Consider the following 25976-nt stretch of genomic DNA (forward strand, 5'->3'; position numbering starts at 1 on the left):
TATAGTGACATGTTAGCTGAGACGCCTACAGGTGTGACTTCTGCAACCTTTTTGTGACAGCCTGGCAACGATGATTATACTGTACTGTACATATAATTTCACAAATTCTATTCAAAACTAACTGTGTGACACTCCATAACTCAAAAGGGCACTCAGTGGAGCAACAATCGAGGCACAATTGAGGCACGCCCCAATAATAATACTTAGACTGTCTAACGCAGTTAAGTATAAATGTGTCCCTCTCCCTCCCTCTGTCTCTCTGTGTGCGGTGTGTGTGAGTGTTGTTGTTAATCAGATGTGGGCTTTAACTGTGCACGCATGTACATGTGCGCATGTTACTGGTCTCTCTTGTCGAAGCGATCTTTAAAACATTTGACAGTGTTTCACCACATGAATGTTGGTGTACCAAAGAGATTGCCCCCGAAATACCAAAACAATCACAAAATACCCCAAAAAGCCCAACACAACCGTTGCTATATAGCTACATAGCTTATTAAACTGTTAATTACATACTGTTTTTAGGCTGTTTTGTAAAGCGACTTTGGGTACTAAGTAAAGCGCTATATAAGTCTGATGTATTATTATTATGTTAATGAAGAATATCTTTTCAATGCATTATTGAAGTTTCTTGAAGTGTTCGGTTTTGTAACTTTAATGAATATGGGCCTTTTGGTTCCATTTTAAAGTGCAGGAGTTCGAACCCTTTTGTGCATAAGACCTCTCAAGAAATCACATTTCACATACTGTATACCAAACGGTTCAAATGAAAAGAAACACATCTCTGTGTTGTCTTTTGATGCCCCTGGTCAGGTGCTGCCACTCACCAAACATGTTGCCAATATGTCCATTCCTAGTCAAAGGCCGCAGCTCGTTCTTGCCCCAGGCATAGAGCTTGTAGTTGTCCCAGGCAAACTTCATCATCTGCAACACAAACAGAGGGCAGACACACCGGTCATCAAGGCTGATAGCAAAACAACCTGCCTCCGGACCGAGACGTAATTAAACCGGAGTGGCCCTGGGCAATGTCAGTGATGGTTTATTGATCAAGACTGGATTAAGGACGAGCATGCAATTATCACACATAAACCACATTGCTAAACAATGGGATTGACACTTCTCCCTGCAGCTAGCCCCTGCTAAATTAAAGTTTTGAATGATGTCACAGGATGAAACGCAAGATAAATAGATTATGAAGCATCTGAGGAAGGAAAAGCCTTCTGAAATCGATTCCCTCCACCTCTCCCTGATGTGAGATGGATAAAGTGAAGAGAGAAGAATAGTGTTTGCCGCAGTAAAAGGGAGAGCGACATGGGGGAAATTATGAATGAGGAAAAAAAGGGAATTTTATAATTTCAGCTAGAAGGGACATAATTGATCAATGCATCACTGCCTGTAGCAACACACACTTATAATTAGCTTAGTTGAATATGGGGGAAGTTGGTTGATATTAATCAAATAAATTAGTGAATTCCAGGCAAATGTCACAGAAAGAAATTACATTCAATCCAATGCTTGCCAATGTTTGTTTTCACTGTTGTAGGGTGATGTGGTTATGCAACATAATACAGTATTACTTCATATACCCATTCATTTCATAAAGGGCATACTGTACATCTTATGAAGGCTTAATGCTCACTGATGCTTGGTTTGTAACAAAACAACTGCAATGAATTCGCAATGCATCAAAAATGTCAGTGGTCTACTTGAAAGCTGGTATAAAACAGTTGCTGAGTGTGGTTTGTATGTTTTGTTATGAAAATCAAAATAGGGGCGCCGATGGCCTAGTAATGCTGCGAGTCGTGGGTTCGATTCCCGAGCCCGACAGCCTTTGCTACGTGTCACTCCCTGTCTCTCTCTCCCTGTTTCCTGTCACTCTTCACTGTAATATCCAATAAAGGCAGAAAAGAAAAACATAAAATAAATGAATCAAGAACAATATACAAATCAATAATTACGTTAATGTATACAACTCTCCCTTAGCTGTTTGTTTATTTGAGCAAAATAAGCTTGTATCAATTATACAACACAGTTGGCCTTTAATTTAGATTTTCCAAAGTACTATGAAGTACTATGAAAGTACTATGAAGTACTATGAAAGTACTATGAAAGTACTATGAAAGTACTATGAAGTACTATGAAAGTACTATGAAAGTACTATGGATGAACCATCCCGATGCAGTCAAACCTGTCATGGGATAAACTGACATGGAGGAAATTATTTAGTTTAGCTCCTCTATACTGATACTGGAGTTTTACAATGTCCTTTCTGTAATCGATACTGTATGAGACTCCCAGGGGTTCAGAGGAGTCTGGGACTCTTAGCCAACATACAGTACATAACATTATATCTCTGACAAGGCTGTAGCAGAATATCCTCTAGAATAAAACACACCTGAAACATCTACAGTACATGTACAGTACAGTACAGGCAAACCCACATTCTCCATATCAGACGGATGACACTGGCTGTGATCCCAAAGGCCTTGCAGGTGAGCATAAATAGAGGTCAGAAAACTGAAAGCAGAGAAACTGTAGCCTACACTACTGTATAATAAGTGAACACTATTGAGTCAGTTAATCCTATGATTTGTCACAGCCCCAACCTATATTAAAGAGGCAATGGAAAAGTATGTGGACGTTGTTCCTGGGCATTTTATGACTGTGATTAATCCATGGTTGCGGTCAATTATAATAATAATTGTAATTATTCGGTTTTCAATTACTTCATTCCTAGCAATTGGCAACTTCTATCACTCAAATACGTAAAGGAAAATAACAAATGTATTGGTTGAAAGTAACCAATAAGGCTTTTTCATATTTTCTTCATGCTGTTTTTTTAATTTCCAGAGTGCCATCAAATCAGAGTTTCAAAAGCTTCTCTTTCAATTCCCACTTACAAATAATCGGTGGCAATTTATGCAGGAGTGCTCACAGACAGAGAGAGGAAAAATAAGCACAAAGCATGAGTATGGGGAATAGCAGCAAGGATATTGATGTTGCGAATACTTTCATGAGGTAATCGTTCTCTCAAGGTAGTGTTGAAAGAACAGAAACGGCCACAGTGTCAGTATGGATGAAGCCTGAGCGTACATCAGACAATATTGGAGTGCAATGTTCTTTTCCCACAGAATGAACACCTTCTGATTTCAAACGTCTCAAGTTTAATTTGAAACCCTATCCATTCCTTGCCTGAGCTATAGTGTAGCGTACTTGGGCTCTCTAGGGACTTGAAAAGAAACAGACCAAAAGTATTAAGTATTTAGACGGAATGAAGGGCATTGTGCAACACAAAATATCATATAGCATGGATCTAAAACATGCCAGAACAGCAATAGTTTATTACCAGCATCAAATAAAGCGAGGAAAACTAGAAAACAAAGGCAGATGGTATGCACAGACAGCATGGCTATTAGGCATAGAAAATGGATAATGGCAGTATGAATCACAATGGCATAACTCTAACCTTCCAGATGCTATCTCTTAAGCTTTCAGAAGATTTTGGCTATTTAGATATTCACGCCTTTCAGCTTAGAGAATCACCGCACAACAAATTCTGTTTTACTGCATGCAAATCAAATGCCTTCCAGCTGTAACCAAAATCAAGCCCACAGCCCTGACCAGTATGCACGTCAGCTCTCCACTAATCGCTCAATAGCTTCACGCTGGGATAATTTTCCATGAAAACATGATCTATTTGTGGTCAGTGGTGTAAAGTAACTAAGTACATGTACTCAAGTAATGTTTTTGTAGTATAGTATTTCCAATTTTCAGTACTTTTACTTCTACTCCACTACATCTCAGAGGAAAATATTGTACCTTTACTCCACTGCAATCATTTGAAAACTTGAGTTACTAGTTACTTTGCAGATATAAATTATTATATTATAAAACATACATTAACCACTTCAGCCCTATTTTATACATTGGCTATTCGAAAAAAGCCGATCTACAAGCTCACAACGCGTCGCGGTGCGACGCGTTGTGAGCTTGTAGATCTGCTATTTTCAAACATTTTAGTACTTTTACTTTTGGTACTTTAAGTAAATTTTTACTTGTAACAGAGTATTTTTATATTGTGGTATTGCTACTTTTACTTAAGTAAAAAATGCGAGTACTTTTTTCTTCACAGCCTACAGTGTATTATGTGTGCTCAGTGCGAGGGTCAAAGTGTGGGAGGGCCGAGGTCGCACAGCTCCTGGATCGCCGGCATAACAACCCCATCATCATCCCGACATGCAAACATAACACACTACAGCACTGATCAATGACCACAGGCTACAGGCAAGCCTTGAAGCCCTCCACGGCAGCCTTTTAACCAATTTAGCCCGGGAAAGAATCTGTGTCATTTTTAGATTTATTTTGTCTATTCAAAAATAGCAGATATACAAGCTCAATATATATATTCTTAAGGCAAATATTTGTAACTCAAATCTTTGCTTCTGGGGATTCTACAAATGTCTTCTAAATCCTACAGTTTAAAAAATAAACGTATGTTTCTATATCAGTGGTTCTCAAACTTTTTCATGTGAAGGGCCCCCAAAATGATATGTATTTGACCGCCGACCCCCATCTCAAAATTTGTTGTTCCAGGGACCCCCAGAAGCAAAGATTTAAGTAAAAAAAAAAACGCTTTAAAAATATATATATATTCAAAGATTCGCACAAATGTTCAAGATTAAAAAAAATGTGCAGATCTACAAGCTCATAGCGCGGCACTCGGTGACGCGCTATGAGCTATTTTTGAATAGCCAAAGAAATCTAAAAATGACACAGATTCTCTCCCGGTCTAAATGGGTTAAAAAGGCCAAACGCATGAAGCGTATCCGGGGACACATCAAGCAGACACACAGGTTCCAGTGTGATCAGACATGTACCACTCGTTGCTTCACTAATTGGCTGGTTGTTGGGCAAACAGATCAATAGTACATCACAGCAGGTGATTTAGAATTAATCAGGAACTGACCAGGGATACAACCCGCCAATCCCAAGGCAAAGCCTGAGGTCAAAAGTCATGCCAAGCCATGGTCAATCTATGTGGTGTGTAGCATGACAACACCCACTTAAGAAACCGTGACAGGAGCATCTGCAAGAGTGATTATGTTGCACATCATTAAATCCAATAAGACATACATGGGCAACTGGCGGCCCGGCGGCCACATGAGGCCCCCACCTTCACTTAATGTGGCCCGCAGGTTAATATCAGAATACTGATATATAATTGATTTCAGCTGTTACAATTCCAAACATGCAAACATGACCCGCATTAATTACTTCAGTCTATATTAGTAGCTCAATGACTAGTGTTAAAATTCTATTGACTTTTTTATGTCCAATGTATTTGTATTTAAGTTCATACATTTAACATAAGTATAACTAAATGCATTTGAAATTAAATAAAAATGTTACTTTTCAGGATTTCAATAAAAAAATAGAAAAAATAGCAGATCTACAAGCCCAAAACGCGTCGCACTGCGACACGTTTTGGGCTTGTAGATCGGCTATTTTAGCTACTTTTGTGTGACATAGAATGGCGCAGTACGGCATTAATTTACGAAAAAAGTTAAAATACGGAGATAAGAAGTGTCTACCCGACAGTATGTGCAATGTGGCCCTCTGGAGTGAGCGTGGAAATATAGTGGCCCTCTCCATCATCAAAGTTGCCCACCCCTGCATTAAGAGGTGAAATATCACTGCAAACATGGTATGTCTGACGACTGTACTGTATGACGGCTAACGGAAAGCATGGGTGCAAGCTTTTCAACATCGCATCGGCTCAAAATAACATCCTGGACAAAATAAAGACCGGCCGTAGAAACGTTGGTCTGTCTCACAAAAGGAGCAGTGATAAAAAGCCTATTGATCAGCAGGGGATTCGATGAGACACTTAAATACGCCCATAAGAGATGAGCAGGACAGAGTATCATTATCTCAGTGCTGGTCCATCTTATTCCCTAAACACCCGACATGGTCTCAAATCCAGGCTTTCAGGGAAAACTACAAAATGGTGTAATACGGAGAGAACATGGAGGGTGACAAAAAAAAGTGCTTGGTCACTTCCGTTATTGAAAGCTTAAAATCCTTAAGCTAAATCACTAAGCTTAGATTTTTATTATTTTTCACTGACCAAATGAAACAGGGTTTGGATTCAAATCAATCAAGCTTTTATGTTTTTAGTTGGTACATCAACGGACCTTGCACCTATTGGATGGATGTGTTTGTGTTCAAAACAGTATTAAATAACTGTCAACTTTGCTGTTGTAATAAAATAAATTAAATGACTCAATAATGTGTGCGTCATGTTTGTCTTTATCCTTAATGCTGCTGTTGCTTCTTCACAGGCTACATTGGTTATACTTGCATATTGTATTTTATTCACGTTTCTTTTCCCTGTACTGTATTACGTTGCTCTATACTGTAGCTCTTTCTCAAAAGACATATCGGCTGGTGTTGTTGCCAACCCCCCACGCACACACACAAGAATTAAAGGGCTGTTTTTCCATAATTCAAAGTAGAATTAGAGGAGAGCTTGTTGAGGTCTATTTTTAATGGTTTAAATGTATGCTGCAGAGGCTAACATCCATCCACTGCAGAATGATTATGGAGATGAGCCAATCATAATCAAGCCGTCTTCCAGCCCATTGTACAAAACAAAACCCAAACCAAGAAGCAATGATACAGGACAAAGGAAGCAGGGCATTATGGGTTATGGCCTCAAGAAGTGATCTAAAATGGTCCAAATGGAGACAAATTATAGGTCTTGGCACTTACAGAATAGAATTATAGGTCTCTTTATGAAAGCAACTCTGTTCAGCTACTCTAATATATAATACTACAGGCTACATGTTGCTGTATACCACAGTCTAAACATAATCCGATTTGGAGATGCAAAAATATCACTTACACGGATTTACTGAAAATATCTCCACTGGAATATGAAAAGAAACAGATTACAGCCACACTAAACAGGAAAGCAGTTGATCATTTGAGGCAAAATAGCGGACTTGAAAAGTGAACGAGCAACACTGAGCTTCATGTACAAAGACCTCCGGAGTAGATCAGGTCTAAGCTGGTTCATACTAGTAAACATGCTATCACAAGCTGGGCTAGGACTCAGTGGCCTTTCCCCTGGACAACTACTCTAATTACAGCATATATCCCACTTACTGCACAGTAGGGCTCCTTGTTCTCTGGTTGTATGACTTGAGACATGCTGTATGTATTATAAAGGAAGGAGGTTCTGCACCCTTGGATCAATGCATGTTTCTTTAATAAAAAGCTAAGCTTTCAGGGGAAAAAAATGAAAACGAACAAAAGAAAAGATTGCATTGTCTGTGGGAGAGTGAAAATTGACACAGCCGTACCAGTCTGCATAGAGTGAATATGCGGAGTGTGATAAAAGGGCACAGTATTCCTCTCGTACCCCATTTCCATCAACACTAGGTTTTGTAGATCCAGAAAGTCCAGAAAGGAAGTACTGAGACACACTTTTCTAATTCAGTTGCCGGTTTTAATGGCACTGCACTTACAGTAAAAGGACCGTACCGGCGTCAATACACATTATTTATTCACAGCTTCTGCCAAACGTTGTACATATTTGTAGACATTTGTTTACATTTTGTCCAAAGCTATTAAAAATATTGCCGACCTTCCCTGAAGACTTGAGTCAATGTTGAATTTAATCAATCTTGTCTAGATTCAGCTAGACTTTCAAAATCAATCTGTGCCTTAAAATGCATTAAAATTCAACCACAACTTTGACAAAAAAATCATAAATAGCCATGCAGGCACAGCTATATTTTTACAGCATGGCTCTGTAGGAGGCTATAGCCGTCTATAAGAGGGTCTGTCAGTCTGTGCATGTGCGTGTGCGCTGATGGCACAATCAGAGAAATAGATGCAGAATGAGAACAAAGGGCTCTCAGAGGAGAGAAACACCAGAAGCTGCAGACCTTCAGAGACAGTCAGCCAGACAAACGGTGGTGGAGCACAGGGTGTATCAATAGCATGGGGCCGTACAGGAACGTAGACAGTCAAACAGTCAGACTAGCCAAGAGGTCGTGCAGAGGTTGCACAGGGACGCCGACAGTCACACACATCCTTGTTTAACCCATTAAGGCCGGGAACGCATCTGTGTGTAATTTTTTAGATTTCTTTGGCTATTCAAAAATAGCAGATCTACAAGCTCATAGCGCGGGACGAGTGCCGCGCTATGAGCTTGTAGATCTGCTATTTTTTGGAAAAAAATGAAAATATGTGCAAATCTTTGAAAATGTATATATTTTAAAGCAAACATTTGTAACTCAAATATTTGCTTCTGGGGATTCTACAAATGTCTTAAAAACGTATGTTGCTATATATCAATGGTTCTCAAACCTTTTCATATCAAGGACCCACAAAATGATACGTGTTTGGCCCCCATCTCAAAATATGTTGTTCCAGGGACCCCCCCCCCCAGAAGCATAGATTTGAGTTAAAAATGTTCGCTTAAAAAATATATATATTCAAAGATTTGCACAAATTTTCACGATTTAATTTTTTTTTGCAGATCTACAAGCTCATCGCACGGCACTCGGTGCCGGGCTATGAGCTTGTAGATCTGCTATTTTTGAATAGCCAAAGTAGAAAATAATGGTTTAAAGTGGTTGCACAGATGCGTTCCCGGTCTTAATGGGTTAAAGAAAGGCCGATACAAATAATGAATAAAACAAACTCATCTAATGATGTACACAACTGACAGCCTACAACATACATAAAATTCCAATGTGAGGAATATGGTCATACATCCACTCTTTCTACAAGCACAGCAATCTCCACAGCTGCATGGAGCAGCTGTTTAATAGCCACTTGCTTTAATTACACTGAACGATGTCCTAAACAGACAATGTTTACGCCCTATACAATGGCAATGCCCTATGTGTGAGTTACACTCTTGTATTAATTTGCAGAAAACATCTTCGCTACAGTATCCTTCTCAACATCATTAATTCAGTCACTGATGGATGCTTGCCTCTCTCAAATTGAGAAGCTGATGGTATTTAAGTGATATGCACTGTAAATGTGTACGGTGTATATCACTTCATCTGCTTCACATTAGCTATGTGCTTCCCGTCTCATTTTGTGAAATCCCACCCTCTCAGTGGAGCACTGTCTCGGTGTCTCTCTTCCAGAGTTATCAATAAAACCCAGTCTGAACCACAATGACTACGGCACAATACCTCAAATACAAAACCACAATACCCCCTTTCACCAAAACATCCTGGACCATTTCACACCACATAAGGAGAAGTCGTATAGAAATATTCCCATCCAGAGTCGCACCTCAATCTGCTTGAGGGCAACTTCCTTCCCCTCCACACCTTGCAATGCAATTGTTATGTTTGGTGCCACGGGTGAGCCGCCGCCGTTTAATCTGAGGAGGCTAGCGTGGATCGTGTGTAATGAATCACCCCAGCACCTCAGCATGGCAGCCCTGAGACACCACCGCGTTAACGAGGTGCTGTGTCATCACCTGAAGCCGAGGGGACCTTTGGCAGAGAAAACACAGAATCAGCTACCCTAAAGTCTTTCTTTCCCCTTCTCGCCTGAACCTCCCACCTTAGCTCTCTCACACCCACACCTCTTACTTCTACATTACCTCCAGTGCCAAACCTGCAGAACGGAGCCATTCCCTGCCTGTTAAAAACACATTTATGGCGAGCGGCGGTGGAATCTTGCAGGTCCCGCAAGGCCACTGCTGCGGTCTCATCCTGAGTCAGCACCACACACTGCTGTCGATTACAAGCAAGCCCCCAAAAACAAGGGCCATGATGACAGAGAAAGGAGAGGCCACAGCGTACGAGCTACAGATCATTCATGCATGGAAATAATAGCTGCCCGGAATCAATCTCAAACACGATTTTAATCATTAAGTATTAAAGAGGCTATTATGTTGGAGTCAGGAAGGGGAAAACAGGATCGTGCAGACATGATTGATCAAATTAATTTCCTAATAGTTTTAAATGGCGACCTTTTCGAAATACGGGCCCGTGGCTTGTGATTTGGAGAGCATAGCTCACTGTCAAATGTGGTCAATAGTACAACAAGAAAGCAATTCAAAATCCGCTACACAACATGAATGTTGCAATTACTGTATATACACTTTGAAATTAAAAAAAAGCTTACGTGGTAATAATTACACTACCAGTAATTGGGAGTCAGCAAACCTTGATATTCAGACATAATACTATCACCCAGCTGCTAATTGGGCTGTGCATAATTTGTGCTAAATACTACTGGTTTAGACACCAGATTTTGAGCTATAGCCTTGGGACTAATTGTATTGTCTTTCTAAGTTCTTAGTGAATCATTATGATTTGGTGTAATAGTGTGATTCTGGCCCTGCTGTAATTAATATTGGTATTTGTCTGTTTAAATTTAAATATCTAAATTAGCCTAACTAAATTAGGTATCTTTTTTTTCATACTGTACATTCATAACTTCCTCACTTATCACCGGGGTATATAACAATCTAGCCTACAGTGTGTCTAATTTAGAGCCTACAGTAATTAGACAAGTCATGCTGGATTTATATACTCATCATGGCCCATAGAAAAATTATAAATCAATAGTAAATAAGCGCCGTCTTCCATAGATTCTGCACGTCTTGCTGGAAGATCCTGAAGACACTTATTGCCTTGACGGATACCGACAGTGGGCTGTCAGTGGGCTGAACGGAGATGATGTGCGGTGACAGACTGGGAGTTGAATAAAATCATGTGGCTAATAAACTGCTTTTGTAATTCAAAGAAATAAACTCCAGATAAAGTTATATATGTGGCAATATTTTCACGGTTTCCAAATCTAGTGTGATGACCACACGGACACTGATCCGTTCCGAATGGTCGCAGCTCGTTTGGTACGCTACAACACACATCTATATGTGTAACAAAACTGGTAATAATAATGTTTACGCATGAATTAACGTGAATTTGAATTAATTTTAAAAGATGAAAAGGGCAACGTCAGTTAAAAGCAGCTTGTAACTTTCCTCTTCTACCCTGGATTTGAACCCGGTTTCCTGCGCAAGTGCTGACATTTTTAGCCAATAGAGCCTGCCTGCCTGCTCAGGGGATAAATTGGCTCTTGACCGTGTCAGATCCTGTGTCTAGGTGAGACATGACCTTTGACACGATCTAAATGTCTCGATAGAAATAGAAAAGCAGGGAGACGAAATACATCCACCCTAATTGTATAAGTTATATTTAATTAACATACTCTACCATACAGATTAGACAAAATGACATGTTATTCATTAAAAACAAAGTTACATACATGTAGTGCTGCTTTAATGAGCATCTACACTGAACGTTCGTAAATAAAGTGATATCAGAGCGCTATACAAAAGAGCTTTCTGAAATCAGAGCAGATTCTCAGAACATATTTCCGAACCCTATGTAAGAGGTGAGGTCAGACTGTCGAACATGCGTCCGGGCTAGGCCTGACCTCGACTAAGTCGACTAGTCGACTGGTTAGTCGCGGGGGGTCCGAGTCGACTGCGTGTCTCTTAGTCGAATCTAGTCATTATTATTATTATTATTATTATTTGTATTTTTTTTTAAGGGCCAAAAATTTTTTTAATAGTTTTTTGGCCAAGTCTACACCTGCAACCACACGTAACTTCCACTTTATTCTTCTTATTCCTCGTCTTTGTATTTATTGTGTGTGTTGGAGCGCCTCAGTGCGGCTGCAGAGTTCATGTGCAACCTCTTCCAGAGAGAGATAGAGACACTAGAAACTCTGCTGGAGACACAAAACAAACTGTGTAGACTTGGCCCTTTGAAATAAAATGTATTTTGGCCCCAAAGAAAAAAAATGTTTTTTTTAAATTTATTTTTAGTCGACTGCCAGTCGACTATTGGCAATTAGTCGCCAATTAGATTCGACTAAACAAATCCTTAGTCGGGGACAGGCCTCCAGGAAGGATGACACATACCTGATTCCACTGATCACTGGTGTCTATTCAAGAGAGCTGGCCATTTCTGTTGGTAATGTTTGCGTTGGTCATGTTGCTTTTGCATCATATTAGTTTATTCGTTTAGTTGTTAATGTTAGTTTAATCACCCGTGATTACATGTGTGGTCCTCCATCCTTTGTCTGAACTGACACCAGCTTAATTGATCAGCAAGGAGATTTCTGTATTTTTGACGGTATTGAAAATCATACCTTTGAGATTCCTAAATACACCATTACACTGTAACACCTTGATACCGCCCAAGCCTAAACTAAATACAAACTATTTTTTAATCTGTTTTACTTTAGTATGACTGTATGCGCTTGCCTAGTTATGTGTTAATTCTGTATTTCTTAATAGCAGATCTTTCCCGAATGCCTCATTAGTAGCAATGTGTGTGTGGCCTGTGCCAAGCACTCTCTTGAGTCTGCCAGGGCTGAGACTTGCAGCATGCCCATGAAAGATTCATGCCAGGAGATATAGCCATGAGGAGCCTATTAAAATGTCTGGAGTCAGGTCCCGTGTTGTTGTTCAGGAGGCAGACCTCAAGTACTCAGGCGTGTAAATGGCCCCTATAGACCCCACTGACAACCAATGAGAGAGTGAGAGGCATGACACAGGTGTCCTGACCCAGCGTTTGCTGTAACAACAATATTAAAAGCAATGACAGTCCGAATCACGTTCAGTGGCAAGTAAATTAAATGTTGAGATATGATACTGATATATACTGAGTATATATATATATATATTATATATATATGTATATATATATATATATATATATATATATATATATATATATATATATATATATATATATATATACACACACACACACATATGTACAGTGTGTGTGTGTGTGTGTGTGTGTGTGTGTGTGTGTGTGTGTGTGTGTGTGTGTGTGTGTGTGTGTGTGTGTGTACTGTGTAGTATATAATTTTTTCCCCTTTTTTTTCCCCTTTCTGTTCTTTTCCCATTTCCCACATTGGGAAGACCTTCTTAAAACTACCCATACTACTCCCCTAAATATTCCTCTGTGCGGTGTGACCCTAATGGATTATCTCATCATTGATCAGGGTGGCCGTGTGTGGCACTGTCCCCCACTGGTAGGTCCAACTGTGAGATACACTGTGTCTCTCTCTTCCAGTCATACAGTCATCAGATGGAGCACAGACGACACAGCAGGACGGTGGCTTGGAGTGGCTTTTTGTCCATCAGATATACCCTCAATATGGCCATCTGGCCCAGTGTGTACCGGCAGGTGGGAAGACCATCAACCTCTAATGGGTGTGGAGAAGGACAAGAAGGAATCTGTGCATTCAAAGGGGTTCCGAGGCCCTGATGTTATTGTTGGGTATGCCACTGGGTTAGCACAGCAAGCCACTGCACTGAACGATTCTGCACTGTGCAACCAGGCAGAGTCAAAGCTTTGGACACAGTCAAATCTTGAGCGTAAAAATGTACCTGTAATGGTCCGGTTAAATTAACACTCCTGAATGGGCTGTATACATATACAATTCTACTCTTATTCTAAATAAATAAATATGTGAATGATTGTGGCATGGTTTCAGAGCAGAAACGAACTCATTTCCAAGTTTAGTATTTTCAGTAAATACTACAGGAAATGAAGAAAAAAGATATTGCCATATTCATACATTCATACATAAATTAGTTCTGGAAAGGAGCCGAGCCATTTTATGAGAATGGGGTTGTTGAGTGCAGCATTGTAAACAAAGAGAGGTTGGTCTGTACACAAAAGGCTCCACTCAAATAGTCTTCTCTCTTTTCAATCTCCCTGGATCACCGAACCAGCTCAATCAAGACATCCCACAAGAAATGTCGACACATGCTGTAGGAGTCGTGAGTCAAGTAAGTGGTCTCTCAAGTTACTGGAAACACCAATCTAATCAACATACCCCCTAACGACAACCTCAACCCCTCGCCTTTCCTCCCTCACAGTGTTAATTACAATCTGAAAGCGTAAAAATCAATTTTCACACTTTCAGAGTTAAATTAACAGTTCGGATTTGACTGTGTTCTCACTTGTGTTGGCTAGCTAATGAAATAGCAGGCACTGCGCCCCAAAAAAGACATGCTTGTGAAAATAAAATACTAACTATTAGCACGCACCATAGCTTTTATTATTATAAAGATTGAAGCAGGAGCACAGGAAAAGGTAGTGGAAAAAAGCACACAGGAATGAGTGGAAAGTTATTTGTGTGCAAGAAATTGCCAATTTGACCGGGCTGCCGGGGGACTGGGGTGGGCTCCTCTTTACAATCCATGCAGTGCATTGTTTGGATAATGGCAGGGACAGATCCGAAATTCACATTGCCCCCCTCACAGAAACGACAACACACGTGTTTCACCGTAAATCGGCAGGTGTTTTTCTTATTTAGCACAAATAACAGTAAAAAGAGTTTTAGAAAGTGTAAAAAAAAAGAAGCAGATACGTTTTTAGGCCAAATACATGGGAGACGAAAGGGGGCACCGTTAATGGATTTCTCCGAAAGAATCACGGTAAGACGAGCTGAGAAGGGTTTCTATAAAAAGCACTTTCATTCCAAAGAAAAGGAAGTGCACATCTAGTGACCTGTTTTCTAACGTGTCACCTGTCTGCTTTGGTGTCGGTTTGATTTCTCCTCGGAACTACACACTGGCGAAGAAACTCTCCATTTTATTGTTATATTACTGAAATTGGCCTGTTTTGTCACACTGCTTGCAGATGGCAGACAGCTCAGAAGGCAAAGTGACCGTTATACCAGTCCCAACCACTGGCATACTGTACAGTAGGTGACACATGACCTGTGTAAACATGATTCGTGTGTAAAGTTCAATGTAGAGTACCCAATACCACTGCTCTGAGAGAGATCAGGATGACTTTAATTGTATTGTCAGCCTATTTGAATTGTTTCACGGTACATTCACAGTAAATCCTCACTGTTCATTTGACGTTGAGATTGTAAAAATTTACCCAATTGTCGAAATAAACACAGAGCTTAATTAAAAGCAAGCATTTTGCTGTGTATTATACATGCAGAGCCAAATTCTGATTGATAACTCTAAAAGTGTACAAATAGACCTGTAAGGACACTCCTTGATACACTCTCAATCCTCACCCTGAAACCCCCTTCATCTCTCCTCCCAGCCTCCTAGATAACAGCTATTACACAGCTGGAGAAGGGTTTGGATGGAGCTCTCTAATGGTGCTTTTCTCTGTGTGGTACTGTACATGGCCACCTTGGATACTAAGAGACTGCAAGTGTGAGTAGTACACACTCAGTAGTGTGAGTGCAAGCCTTTAGACATTAAACACTGTCACATATTACACTACAATACAGTACATAGACATACATTTTACTATATACTGTAGCTGTGTGCCATTTTGACTGACTTTGGCTCTGGCATTCTAAAGATGCTACTGTGCTACTATACTTTAGACCAGAATGAAAAGAAAGATAGAATGACTTCAATGTGAAATTCTCTGTTTGCATCTTTTAAAGTGAGATTGATTCTTTTGTAGGTGTAGTTCCAAAACTATTGAGTTAATCTAAACAAGTAATACTATACTTGTTTCTACTTTCATGTGAAATTTAAAAAGCAAAACAATTCTCTGTGTCTCTCTGTGGCGTTCGTCACATTCCTATAAAAGTATATCTCTCCACCTTATTTATTACCTTATTATACCTGTAACCTAGCAACGGCCGCCGGCTGTCAGAAATAACGTGACCTTAAGCAGCATCAGTTTGCCAGTGGGCAAAAATTAATTAGAACGACTTTGACAAATCTGTTGGCCTTGAACTAATTAGTTTTAATTACATTTTTGATGACAATGAAACTAAAACTGATGACCAGCCTAAACCCAGACCAAATAAATAAATAAATCTGGGATCTTTCATTGTGGAATAAATATTCATAATAAGCATAGAACGAATACCATCATTTTGTCACTGCCGGGCATCTCCATCTTTCATCTTTTTATTTATTTTAATAAATGCCCTATTGTATTCTTAGTTGTATGACAGTGTCACGCAAATGCGACACGTTGTGAGCTTGTAGATCAGCTATTTTAACTCATGTATGGCATATGAATTATTAACGGTGTGTAAGTTATATCTTTGGTTAAAATGAAACGTTTATTGTTAAAAGTTTGTTCAGTAACAGGTGTCATTTTCAGGTGGGTTACCACTTCCGTCCAATCAGGAGAGAGAACCCCATCTCAACAATTTGTTTCATCACTTCCAATTTCACTTGTTTATCCTATATTCTGCATGAGTTCTCTCTCCTGATTGGATGACATTGGTATCCTCACCTTAAAATGTATTTTCTGTTTTTGTTTACCACGCCATGGCACTTGTGTCTATGACAACACACCAGTCGTGTAGAACATAGATCATTAAAACGTATACATCAAAATGTATTTTACTTGTATGAACACGGTGTGGCTTGATAACCAGGATAACCAAGAAATGCTCAGTGAGGCACATTCATTAATAATGCTTATAATGACAGTGCTATCCTCTCCCAACGTTTACTGTGCAACCCAGGCCTTCAGTTAAAAACACGTTTCCTCTTCCTGTCTCAAGTGCCAAGACAGGCCTTTGATCTTAAAGGTGTCCTGAGCATATCAGCCCAGCCACTGCTTTAATCTCTAAATACACGATTCCACCACAGTCAAAAAAGGAAAGGAATACTTTTGAGATTTCAATGTTTTTACATGGGAACTGGCATTGAATGCAGTTTCCACATTCAGTAAAAAAAAGTTTTTATTTTGCTTGTACTCCTAATAGAGAAAAAGCAAAGCGAGGAGGGGGGAGAATACACTGCAGTTTGTCTTTTCTGAGGAAGTGTTTAACAGTAGTCTCAGGGAACAAAATATTCAACAACAACAACAACAGCAAAACATCATGCCTGGCTGTTTTTATGCTAATCATAAAACCTGTACTTTATAAAGGGGATAAAACCCCAGAGCTGTGCCTACCGTTAGGTTGCACGAGCAGGAAACAGCCCTCGTAAATTCTAATTTAATAACTGGGCTTGCAGACGCCACATGTAAAGATAAGCAGAATAACCTCTTGGAGGAACAACGCTTTAATTTATTATCAATTTCAGACACCAGTAATTTAAAGCCACCATGCACAATGTGTTTTTCGCTGAGTTATGAACATGGGTTGTAAGAAATGTTATAGATTCCTTTCCTTTGACTTTCTGAGGTGGCGGAACACATCAGTCAACCTTGCTGGAGCAGTGTGACAGTCCAATCCTCTCACCTTAATTAAATCTCAGTCAGAAATAGAGCCAATTTCACTGCACAGACAATAAACCCTCTCTTTCCTCATCCTTCACGGACACACATGGAGCAGAAACATGCATCCTATTACATGCGTGCATGCAACACACACAAGCACGCGGACACATCCCAACAAGACAGGCTCTATCTAATACATTCAACAGCATGGCTTCCATGAGGATCTTGGATGTTGACAGTCTATGATAAAACACTATGATGTCAGTACTATGACGTTAGTCAACTCCATATTTGGGTAAAGATTCAGCCCAAGCTGACCTCCATTCAGTAAAAATGAAAGTGAAAAACTGGAAAAAGAAAGGGGAAACAATCACAAAATGTGAAAAAAACTAACAGGAATTTACTTCATAGCCCTACTGGCTGCGTACACAAGAAATGCGGTGCTGATCGGTCCAGCGGTTTATGAGATTAGCCCCGGACTGACACACAGACCCTCTTTTAGATGGCTTGGCCCTAGGAGCCACACTGTACAAATATCATGCAAACTGCAAAACAATGGGTCGCCTAATCTTTTGAGAGGATCATGCTGTATGTGAATACCCCAACAGTTCTCTGCGGAACGCCAGTCAGTGATGTGTAGCCTGTTTCTCTGCTACTGGATTTTGTAAAGAGGTCCCCGAGCAGACATCAACAGGCTATAGTGATGGGTGATCAAGGAAAGGCATTATTATGCCTATAATACAAGAGATAGAGTTTGGAATCAAAGACACTCGCCAACCCTGGCATACCACCAGACCACAGTAATCTCAGTCCTATCCAGCGGAGGCCGTTCACAATGGCTTCTGACTGCACCATGTCAAATTCTCTATCAGGGATACTGAAAGCCAATTCATTTGAGCAAAAAAAGTCTTTTGAAATTGCTGAAATTGCACACAACACTGAATAAAGCTGTAGAGCCCTGAATATAATGTGTAGTTTAGTTGTGGAAAAGGTCTATTCCATCCATCCATAATAGACATAACGCCAAAATAAGCAATGCATCAGACGAACCTGTCAGCAGAATAAGTGGGAATGGAACTGAAATGGAAAGCACTGCACAAAATAGTCTCTCTTCTGCTTGAAAATAATAATATCATATTGGCTATAAGCTCACAACGATTTCAAAACATCTGCAGGAGAAAGAGATCTCTTTACTCTGTATTTCCTTCTGAAAGAGTGAAATTGCAAAAATTGCTACAAAAAAATGTATCACGTGTACCAGGTAAGGACATTAAAACCCGCATTTGAAAGGCTTCCCAGGGAGTATTGATCAACTGAGGTCTGCAGGATCTCTGAAACATGAGGCTGGAGGAAAAAATCTTTGGTTGGGCAACTTGGGGGGGGGGGCATACTCTGAAGCTGAAAGGCCTACATGTGGTCCAATCCACAGATGAAAATGGGAAATGGCCTTGGGCTCATTCAGCCATGTATCTGAGATGCAAGCTAAAGAACATGGTATTTGTCTGATAGAAAAGCTAATGCGTTAAGTAATCGATCCACTTCCAAGGATTGGCAGCAGTACAGTATGTGAGCTAGGCACTAACATACTACACTCAATCTTTTGAGAAGTGCAAGCTTTTAGGTAAATATCGTGCGAACAGTACTGTAGATAAATGTAGAACTAGTGCTGATAGCACCGCTAGGCAAATTATTCGCCTGATTAAAGGAACAAATCCTGTTGATTTTTTTAATGTGAGAAAATCCCCCAGTACCCTATGTGTGTGTATGAAATCCCACGATGACGTGGGATTTTCCTTTAAGGACCAAAATGTGTTTTTGTTTTAAATGCCAGTATAGACAGCATGTCTCTCTTCATTTGCTTTGTATGTTTGGTGCGCTAAGAATCTCAGTTTAGACACACATTTGCACTCAAAGGAGTGACAGATATGTTCTGTACATGCATTTTTGTCAAAATAATAAAACTGTCAATCAATGTCAATTTATCCACTTATACACATACATAAACACAGTTTAAAGCACTCCATTGGACAGGTGCGTGCGTGCGTGCGTGCGTGCGTGCGTGCGTGCGTGCGTGCGTGCGTGCGTGCGTGCGTGCGTGCGTGCGTGCGTGCGTGCGTGCCTGCCTGCCTGCCTGCCTGCCTGCCTGCCTGCCTGCCTGCCTGCCTGCCTGCCTGCCTGCGTGTGTGTTGAATCTTATGCTTACTTTATACTCTGCGTGTGTGTCGCACACCAAAAATAGATCTACAAGCTCACAATGCATCAGCTACTTTTGGTGTGGGCGACACCAGCGCACAACTAAGCCTGAATCAGGCTTCACACAGCTTTACATTTTCATTCTAAAGTATTACTGGCACCTCTTGTGGAGATATATAGGCTATACACGTAAACAGGATTGAATCCCTCTGAGCTAAAGGGTAGCCAGTTCAGTTGCAGACAAGTTCCATTACAGGCTTCAAAAAGTACAGAGAGCACAGCCACAAGGTGACCCCATAAACTAAACACAGCTTTTGAGACATAGGATTACAACACCCCTGTACACTCTCACTCCTCCTCCTTAAAACTCAATCATCTCTCCTCCCAGCCTTCTAGAGATAACAGCTATTACACAGCCGGAGTAGGGTTCAGATGGGGCTACTGTATCTAATGGCACTTTTCCATTGCATTATGCTCAACTACACTCACCTTTTTGGGGTGTTTTCCATACTATTCTGTCTCACCTCCGTCAGGGTGGACTATTAGGCGGACATACAGTATGAATATTCAAAGTTATATCCCCAAAAGTGAACAACTATACAACTCATACAATCTATATGAATAAAATCTGTACTTTTTACGCTTAACAGAGAATTGGCTGCACCAAAATTCCCCTCCAGATCTGTTAAATGTATGTGGATATGTACAGAAAAGGCCGAACTGATTAGAATACATTGGTCTTAAATGAACTCTTTCACCACAAATGTTGTTCAATGTGATTGGTATAGACCACCATTCCTGATATATTACATAATAAAAACAATTGACCTAGTCGTGTTGCCACAAAGACAGCAAGAAAATATAATTTGATCAAATCTTTAACTGAACTAGAAAAATGGCACTCAGTAGAGTAGGTGCATACCTACGGCAACACTATGATCTTCAAGACATGTCATTTACCCCCGAGATAATGATTATTACAGTAAATAATGTTGCCCTTGATTGTGGTCTTGTCCTTTTACCTTTTTTACCTTAAAGTTAAACTCTCCTTTCAGGGCAGTATACTTGAAAATCTACCCGCCCGTTTGATCTTGACCTTGATGTTTTTTTGGACCGAAAAGTTAATCATCACTTTGGCAGCCTTTTGTCCAAGTTTTGTCCATCTTTGACATGTTTGACATCTCATCTTTCTGAGGTCCACAGCCAAATCTCTTGGTTAAGCAGGTCAGTAACAGTGTCAGTTCTCCCTGCCTTACCACTTTAGCTGCACTGATTGGTTATAACGCCAAGTAGCCCCACAAAAAGGTATGGCTTTAGCTTGCGTACAGGAAGATACGGCTTTAGCTTGCATTGATTGTTCAGCTACCATGTGAACCCTTGGGGGTATACAGCAGCTGCCTGCTACATATATGTATTTATTACATACCCAGCCTTTATTTGACCTGGGCATAGGAGTGATAAAAGCATCAAGAGAGTGATAGTCATGTGCGGATTGGAGAGTTGCCTAAGTCCTAGGGCTTATAAGGCAGCTGACTAATGACAACCTAAAAATAAATTAATACATCAGTAACTCAGGTTTGTCCCTGGAACGCATTTTACTGTAAAAGCCTCAGTACTTGTTTAGGACTGGGAAATTATGTAAACTGAAAATATATCCAAACCCATATTTAGAAAGAAATAACCGACTTAATATTGCTCGTGTAGGTTAACTGAATAATCAAGAAGCATTTTTTTGTTCTTTTACTATATATCAACGAATCGACACGAAAAGATCTTCCTATAATTCTATTAATGTCTGTCTGTCTGTCTGTCTGTCTGTCTGAACATAATTTTTCTCCACAGTGGGTTCAGCAATTGATCTGAACTTGCACACGGGCAATGATCATTACCATGTGAAGACACCCAGGGACGCCTTTTTTCACTTCTCCCAAATTCAAGCTGTTTATAAGAGTCGCCATTACTGCGCATGTGCGGCCACCATAGACTGTAAAAAAAATGTTGACAAAGTTACACCCGTAGACTCTACAGTAGTGATGAGCGGGCCGACCCGTAACCCGCGGGTCCCGCGGGTCAACCTGCGGCGCGGGTGGTCGAGTCAGGATTTCAGAGGCAATTATGCGGGCTGCGGGTGAGCGGGTCAGCCGCTCTCACACGCAAAAAATAAATAATATCACATGCTCTTGTCTTGTCTTTATTCCTAATAAGAATAAGAATAATAACAATAAAACAGTTTGAATACACTCGGGGTGTATACTTGAAGATTATTTTCTAACCTTCATGATTTTACAGAATTATAGGTACGACCCGCAGGGCTCAACCCGCCCCGCGACCCATAGATTTATATATGGGTTCGCGGGGCGGGTTGAGGCGGCGGGTTGGGTTCCGTGGTGGGGCAGGGCGGGGTGGGTCATGAAAAAACCCGACCCGCACATCACTACTCTACAGACCGTAAATGAAGCCTATTTATGTCTCCGTCAGGCCGACAGGCATGGCGAGAGAGTATGTTTTGCACCCTGTCCGTCCGTCCGTCCGTCCGTCCGTCCGTGTGTGTGTGTGTGTGTGTGTGTGTGTGTGTGTGTGTGTCCGTCCGTCTGTGAACAGCTAATCAATTGGCATGATCGCAGCGAAACTGTGCACACACACTCCCTGGATGCCAATTCAGAACCTCTGCCCCACATTTTTCACATGGGCCTGTTATAGCGCCACCAGGAGGCCGCTTTTTGAAAAAGCATTTGCTGAAGCATTCGCTGGGGGTCCGCGATTCCAGGTCCACGGACCCCGACCTGCCTCACGGCTGGAGAGAAAAACTTCTCAACACGTGGACCTGCACTGTGTGTGTGTGTGTGTTGTAACTGTCGCAGCTAAGCAGACACTGACTCATAGGAACACACACCTTGCCCATACTGTACATAACTGCGCACACCCCGCGAGGCATTCGCTGGGGGTCCGCGACGATATGCAGCAGAGCATCGGGTCTGTGGACCCCGAAGCATTCGCTGGGGGTCGACCTGCCTCAAAAAAAATCACCTGAATGGTGCTAATAGTTGCTACTACTTTGTTTATGGATGTTCAACAATACAAATGCAATGCATGTGTACACAGCGCATAACCCAAAGTCTGCAAATACTTTGAGTGTGCACATCCCTGGGTATGGACTAGTTCTAATAGATTTTTTATAATCTAATAAATCGATTAGTCTGATTAACACTTAGCCCAGTAATATACTTCGTTGTATAATGATGGTGTACAAAAATAGTGAAAATGGCAGATCTACAAGCTCACAACCCGTTGCATCGCAACACTTTGTAAGCTTGTAGATCTGCTATTTGCACCTTTCATTAATCGTACTCAAGGCAAAAGATTGAAATAATCGTGAAATTGACTTGAAGTCATATCGCCCATGCACTACTACTACTACTGTACCTGCTGAACATTGGAACACCCCGCTGGGTTGCCTTGGGAACAAGTCCTCCTACTCTCTCACTGGGTGGTGGTTGTAGTCATGACACTGTCTCGCTGAGATACAACCTCTGTTCATGGAGCCAAATGACAACCAAGAGTCACAAATAATAACCGGAAAATTGTTATTCCCGTGATGTGTGACAAAATGTGGGGGTATGTTGTACACCGAATGTGTTTATGCTGTAAACTCCGCCATATCCATTTCTGCTCAAGACTCCAGCACACTAAGCTTGAAATGCAATGCAAAAACTTCTGTCTGAAAAAAAAAAAAAAAAAAAAAAGAACTACCCATGGCTATGTACTAGATGCAATATGGTGCAAAGTATTACAATTATACTTGATCTCACACATAATTGCTCAGGTACAGCAGAGAATCTAGCCCAGCGTTTCCGCCAGTCTCGGAGCTATAGCGTGCACTTGTCAGTCCCCTGAGCTCGACAACTGCTGCAGACCCCGAACATGGTGTTAAAGCAGTTCCACGTCTATGGAAGCACGCCGCTCCGGGGTTCCAATCCATTTTACCTTCCTAAAATGTGTTTGGGGAGCTGGAGAAAATGAGTTAAGAGTCTGTGAGATGCCTGTGCTTTTGTGAGCGTGGCCATTATGGACATTCCGCAGAGACAGAGCGAGAAAACTCAAACGGCACTAGAGGCTCATCGGGACTGCTTTCTAACAGATTGTTTCAGCCCCTGATCCTTTCTGTCGTTATTGCTTTCCTGATTAACTTTTCCGCTTTACCTTTCTTTCCTCACCGTTTCCCAGCAGTCACAAGCACGATTCATAACAACAGACCTACAAGCTTGTAGGTCTGCCATTCTCTGCCGTTTGGCGCGTATAACGGAGCACAAATTAGGCTGTATACTTTTTCCTCTTCTGACCTTTGCTCCTTTCCCCTCCCTCTCATCTCCTCTCACCTTTCCCTCCCATCTCCTATGCCCTTCTTCCTCCATTACTCTTCTCACTTTTATCTTATCAACCACTGAGGTGGAACATTGCACAGAACATTTTCACTCTGTAACAATTGTCTAATAGAACTGTATAGATGCCATCAGAGGGGGCCCACAGCAGACCATCTGTTGGCTTGCCGCAGATGGCCAATAGGTCTTGCTCAGGCTGAAATTCTGTGATTTTAGCCTTAAGGGTATAGTGCAATAAATGATACATTTTCGAGAGACGAGAGCTTACACAATTTTCTTTCTTTAGTAGGTAGATATTATACCCTCAGATATTTGCCAAGTGCATGAAGCTTTTTCTGCTGTGCTGGGATTCTAATTCTATTTTCCTACTGTCTGTGTCTCTGCAAAATGCTGATAAGGCCCTGGAAGGGTCATATTACACGCCTCTCTCTCCCCCTCATGATCCCACCCTGGGGCATATTCTTATTATAACTACTATTGTGTTTGTTTGTGTGTGTGTGTGTGTGTGTGTGTGTGTGTGTGTGTGTGTGTGTGTGTGTGTGTGTGTGTGTGTGTGTGTGTGTGTGTGTGTGTGTGTGTGTGTGTGTGTGTGCGTGCGTACGTGCGCACATGACAGATGCAGGAAGAGAAAACATGTACATCTGATTGGAAAGGTGAGACAGATGGGAGAGGGAGCCGAGTAAACTGGAGAATAGAAACAGGAGGGAGAGAGTTTGTTATTAATCTGCTCGGCAGATCGAGGCAGGTTGTTTACTCTGCAGGCTGCGAGTGCCACTGCGAACCCTGTAGGTAGCCCATGACTCCAGCTACAAGGTTTAGCACAGACTCTCCGTCTCCATCCGTTGCTGTGGATATACAGTGCATGTGAGAGGAATGATAAATGGCCATATGCATTAGATAAGCGGTTATCAAAGTGGGGTTCGGGGACCCCCAGGGGTTCTTGAGGGGGTTCCAGGGGGTCCCAAGCAAAACGAAACACAAAAAACACGTAAGCCTTATTTAATATTCTTGGCTATTTAAAAATAGCCAATCTACAAGCTCACAACATGTCACAATGCGACACAACTTCTCTTGTAAGGGTCCCTGGCACAACGTCCTTTCAAATGGGGGTTCTGCAGACTAATATGTATCCATTTGGGCGTCCTTGACACGAAAATGTTTGAGAACCAGTGCATTAGATGTTGGATGTGGGTAACACTGGGGGAGATATGAGCAATGAGAAAACCTATCATGATTCATGCTGGGGCCTCTCTGCCAGGTGGCAGAGAGACCCAAGTTGAGCGGTGCCTCTGTCGTGGTCGGCTCCTTCAATGAACACAATTGGGGTAATGTCCTTGTCACCACGTAGTGAACACGTCACAGATAAATCTTGAGATGAAATCCAGTTTGTTCAGAAATAACCAAACTACATTTATTTATAGTGCACTGACCTGTGCCACAAGTGGCTGCAAATTGGAGGCAGGTTAAGGTTAAGGTGAGCATGAAACACGCCCCTAGCAATTGCTTCGGGCTGTTTGATGAGGTGCTCAAAATATTTCGGCATGCTGCAGTGCCTTGCACAATCCCTTGACTGTTTGATGCAAAGTTTACTTTGCTCCATCTGTAGATAGGTCAAGGTTGCTTTATTAGTAACCAAGGGTAAATTGCGTTGTTCAGCAATTCAACATCTTGCTGTAGGCTACTTGCTACTCCATCACAATTCAGATTCAAGACATCGACAGAAATAGTAATAGAGAATAAGAACTCCTAAGAAGGTCATGATAACACGCACGCACACACGCACGCACACACGCACGCACACGCACACACACACACACACACACACACACACACACACACACACACACACACACACACACACATCCATCCATCTCTATCTTTGTTTAGTAGTGCAATGGCTGCAGGTACAGCATTTCTGAATCGCGTTGTTTTCCACCTAAGGGCCATAAACCGACAGCTGGAACGAAGCAGCTGGAACTCGCTATATAACGGATCGTAACAATCCTGAAGAATAGAGCTTGCCTTACGTACCTGTGAATAGTAAAACCTGAAAGGTGAGTAAAGATTCACCTATAAGTTTACTAGCCCACGTGGCAATCTGCTTTAGAGAACTTGTGCTTTTCATGACGCAATGGAATAAGGCAAGATTGATGCAATAAAAGCCTGA

The 25976-nt window shown here is 41.2% G+C and overlaps 1 protein-coding gene across 2 annotated transcripts in view; it reads right to left on the bottom strand.

Moving 5' to 3' along the window:
• LOC308084356 (mannosyl-oligosaccharide 1,2-alpha-mannosidase IA) overlaps positions 1-25976 on the bottom strand; it is a 223778-nt gene that overhangs the window by 114801 nt on the left and 83001 nt on the right. For both annotated transcript variants that reach the window (XM_080426971.1, XM_080426972.1), the window contains exon 2: positions 825-921. In XM_080426971.1, coding sequence (XP_080283097.1) covers positions 825-921 — 97 coding nt within the window. The remainder of the gene's footprint in view (positions 1-824; positions 922-25976) is intronic.

This window comes from Gymnoscopelus braueri, assembly GCF_963280865.1.
Source record: "Gymnoscopelus braueri genome assembly, chromosome: 4".
Taxonomy (NCBI): Eukaryota; Metazoa; Chordata; class Actinopteri; order Myctophiformes; family Myctophidae; genus Gymnoscopelus; species Gymnoscopelus braueri.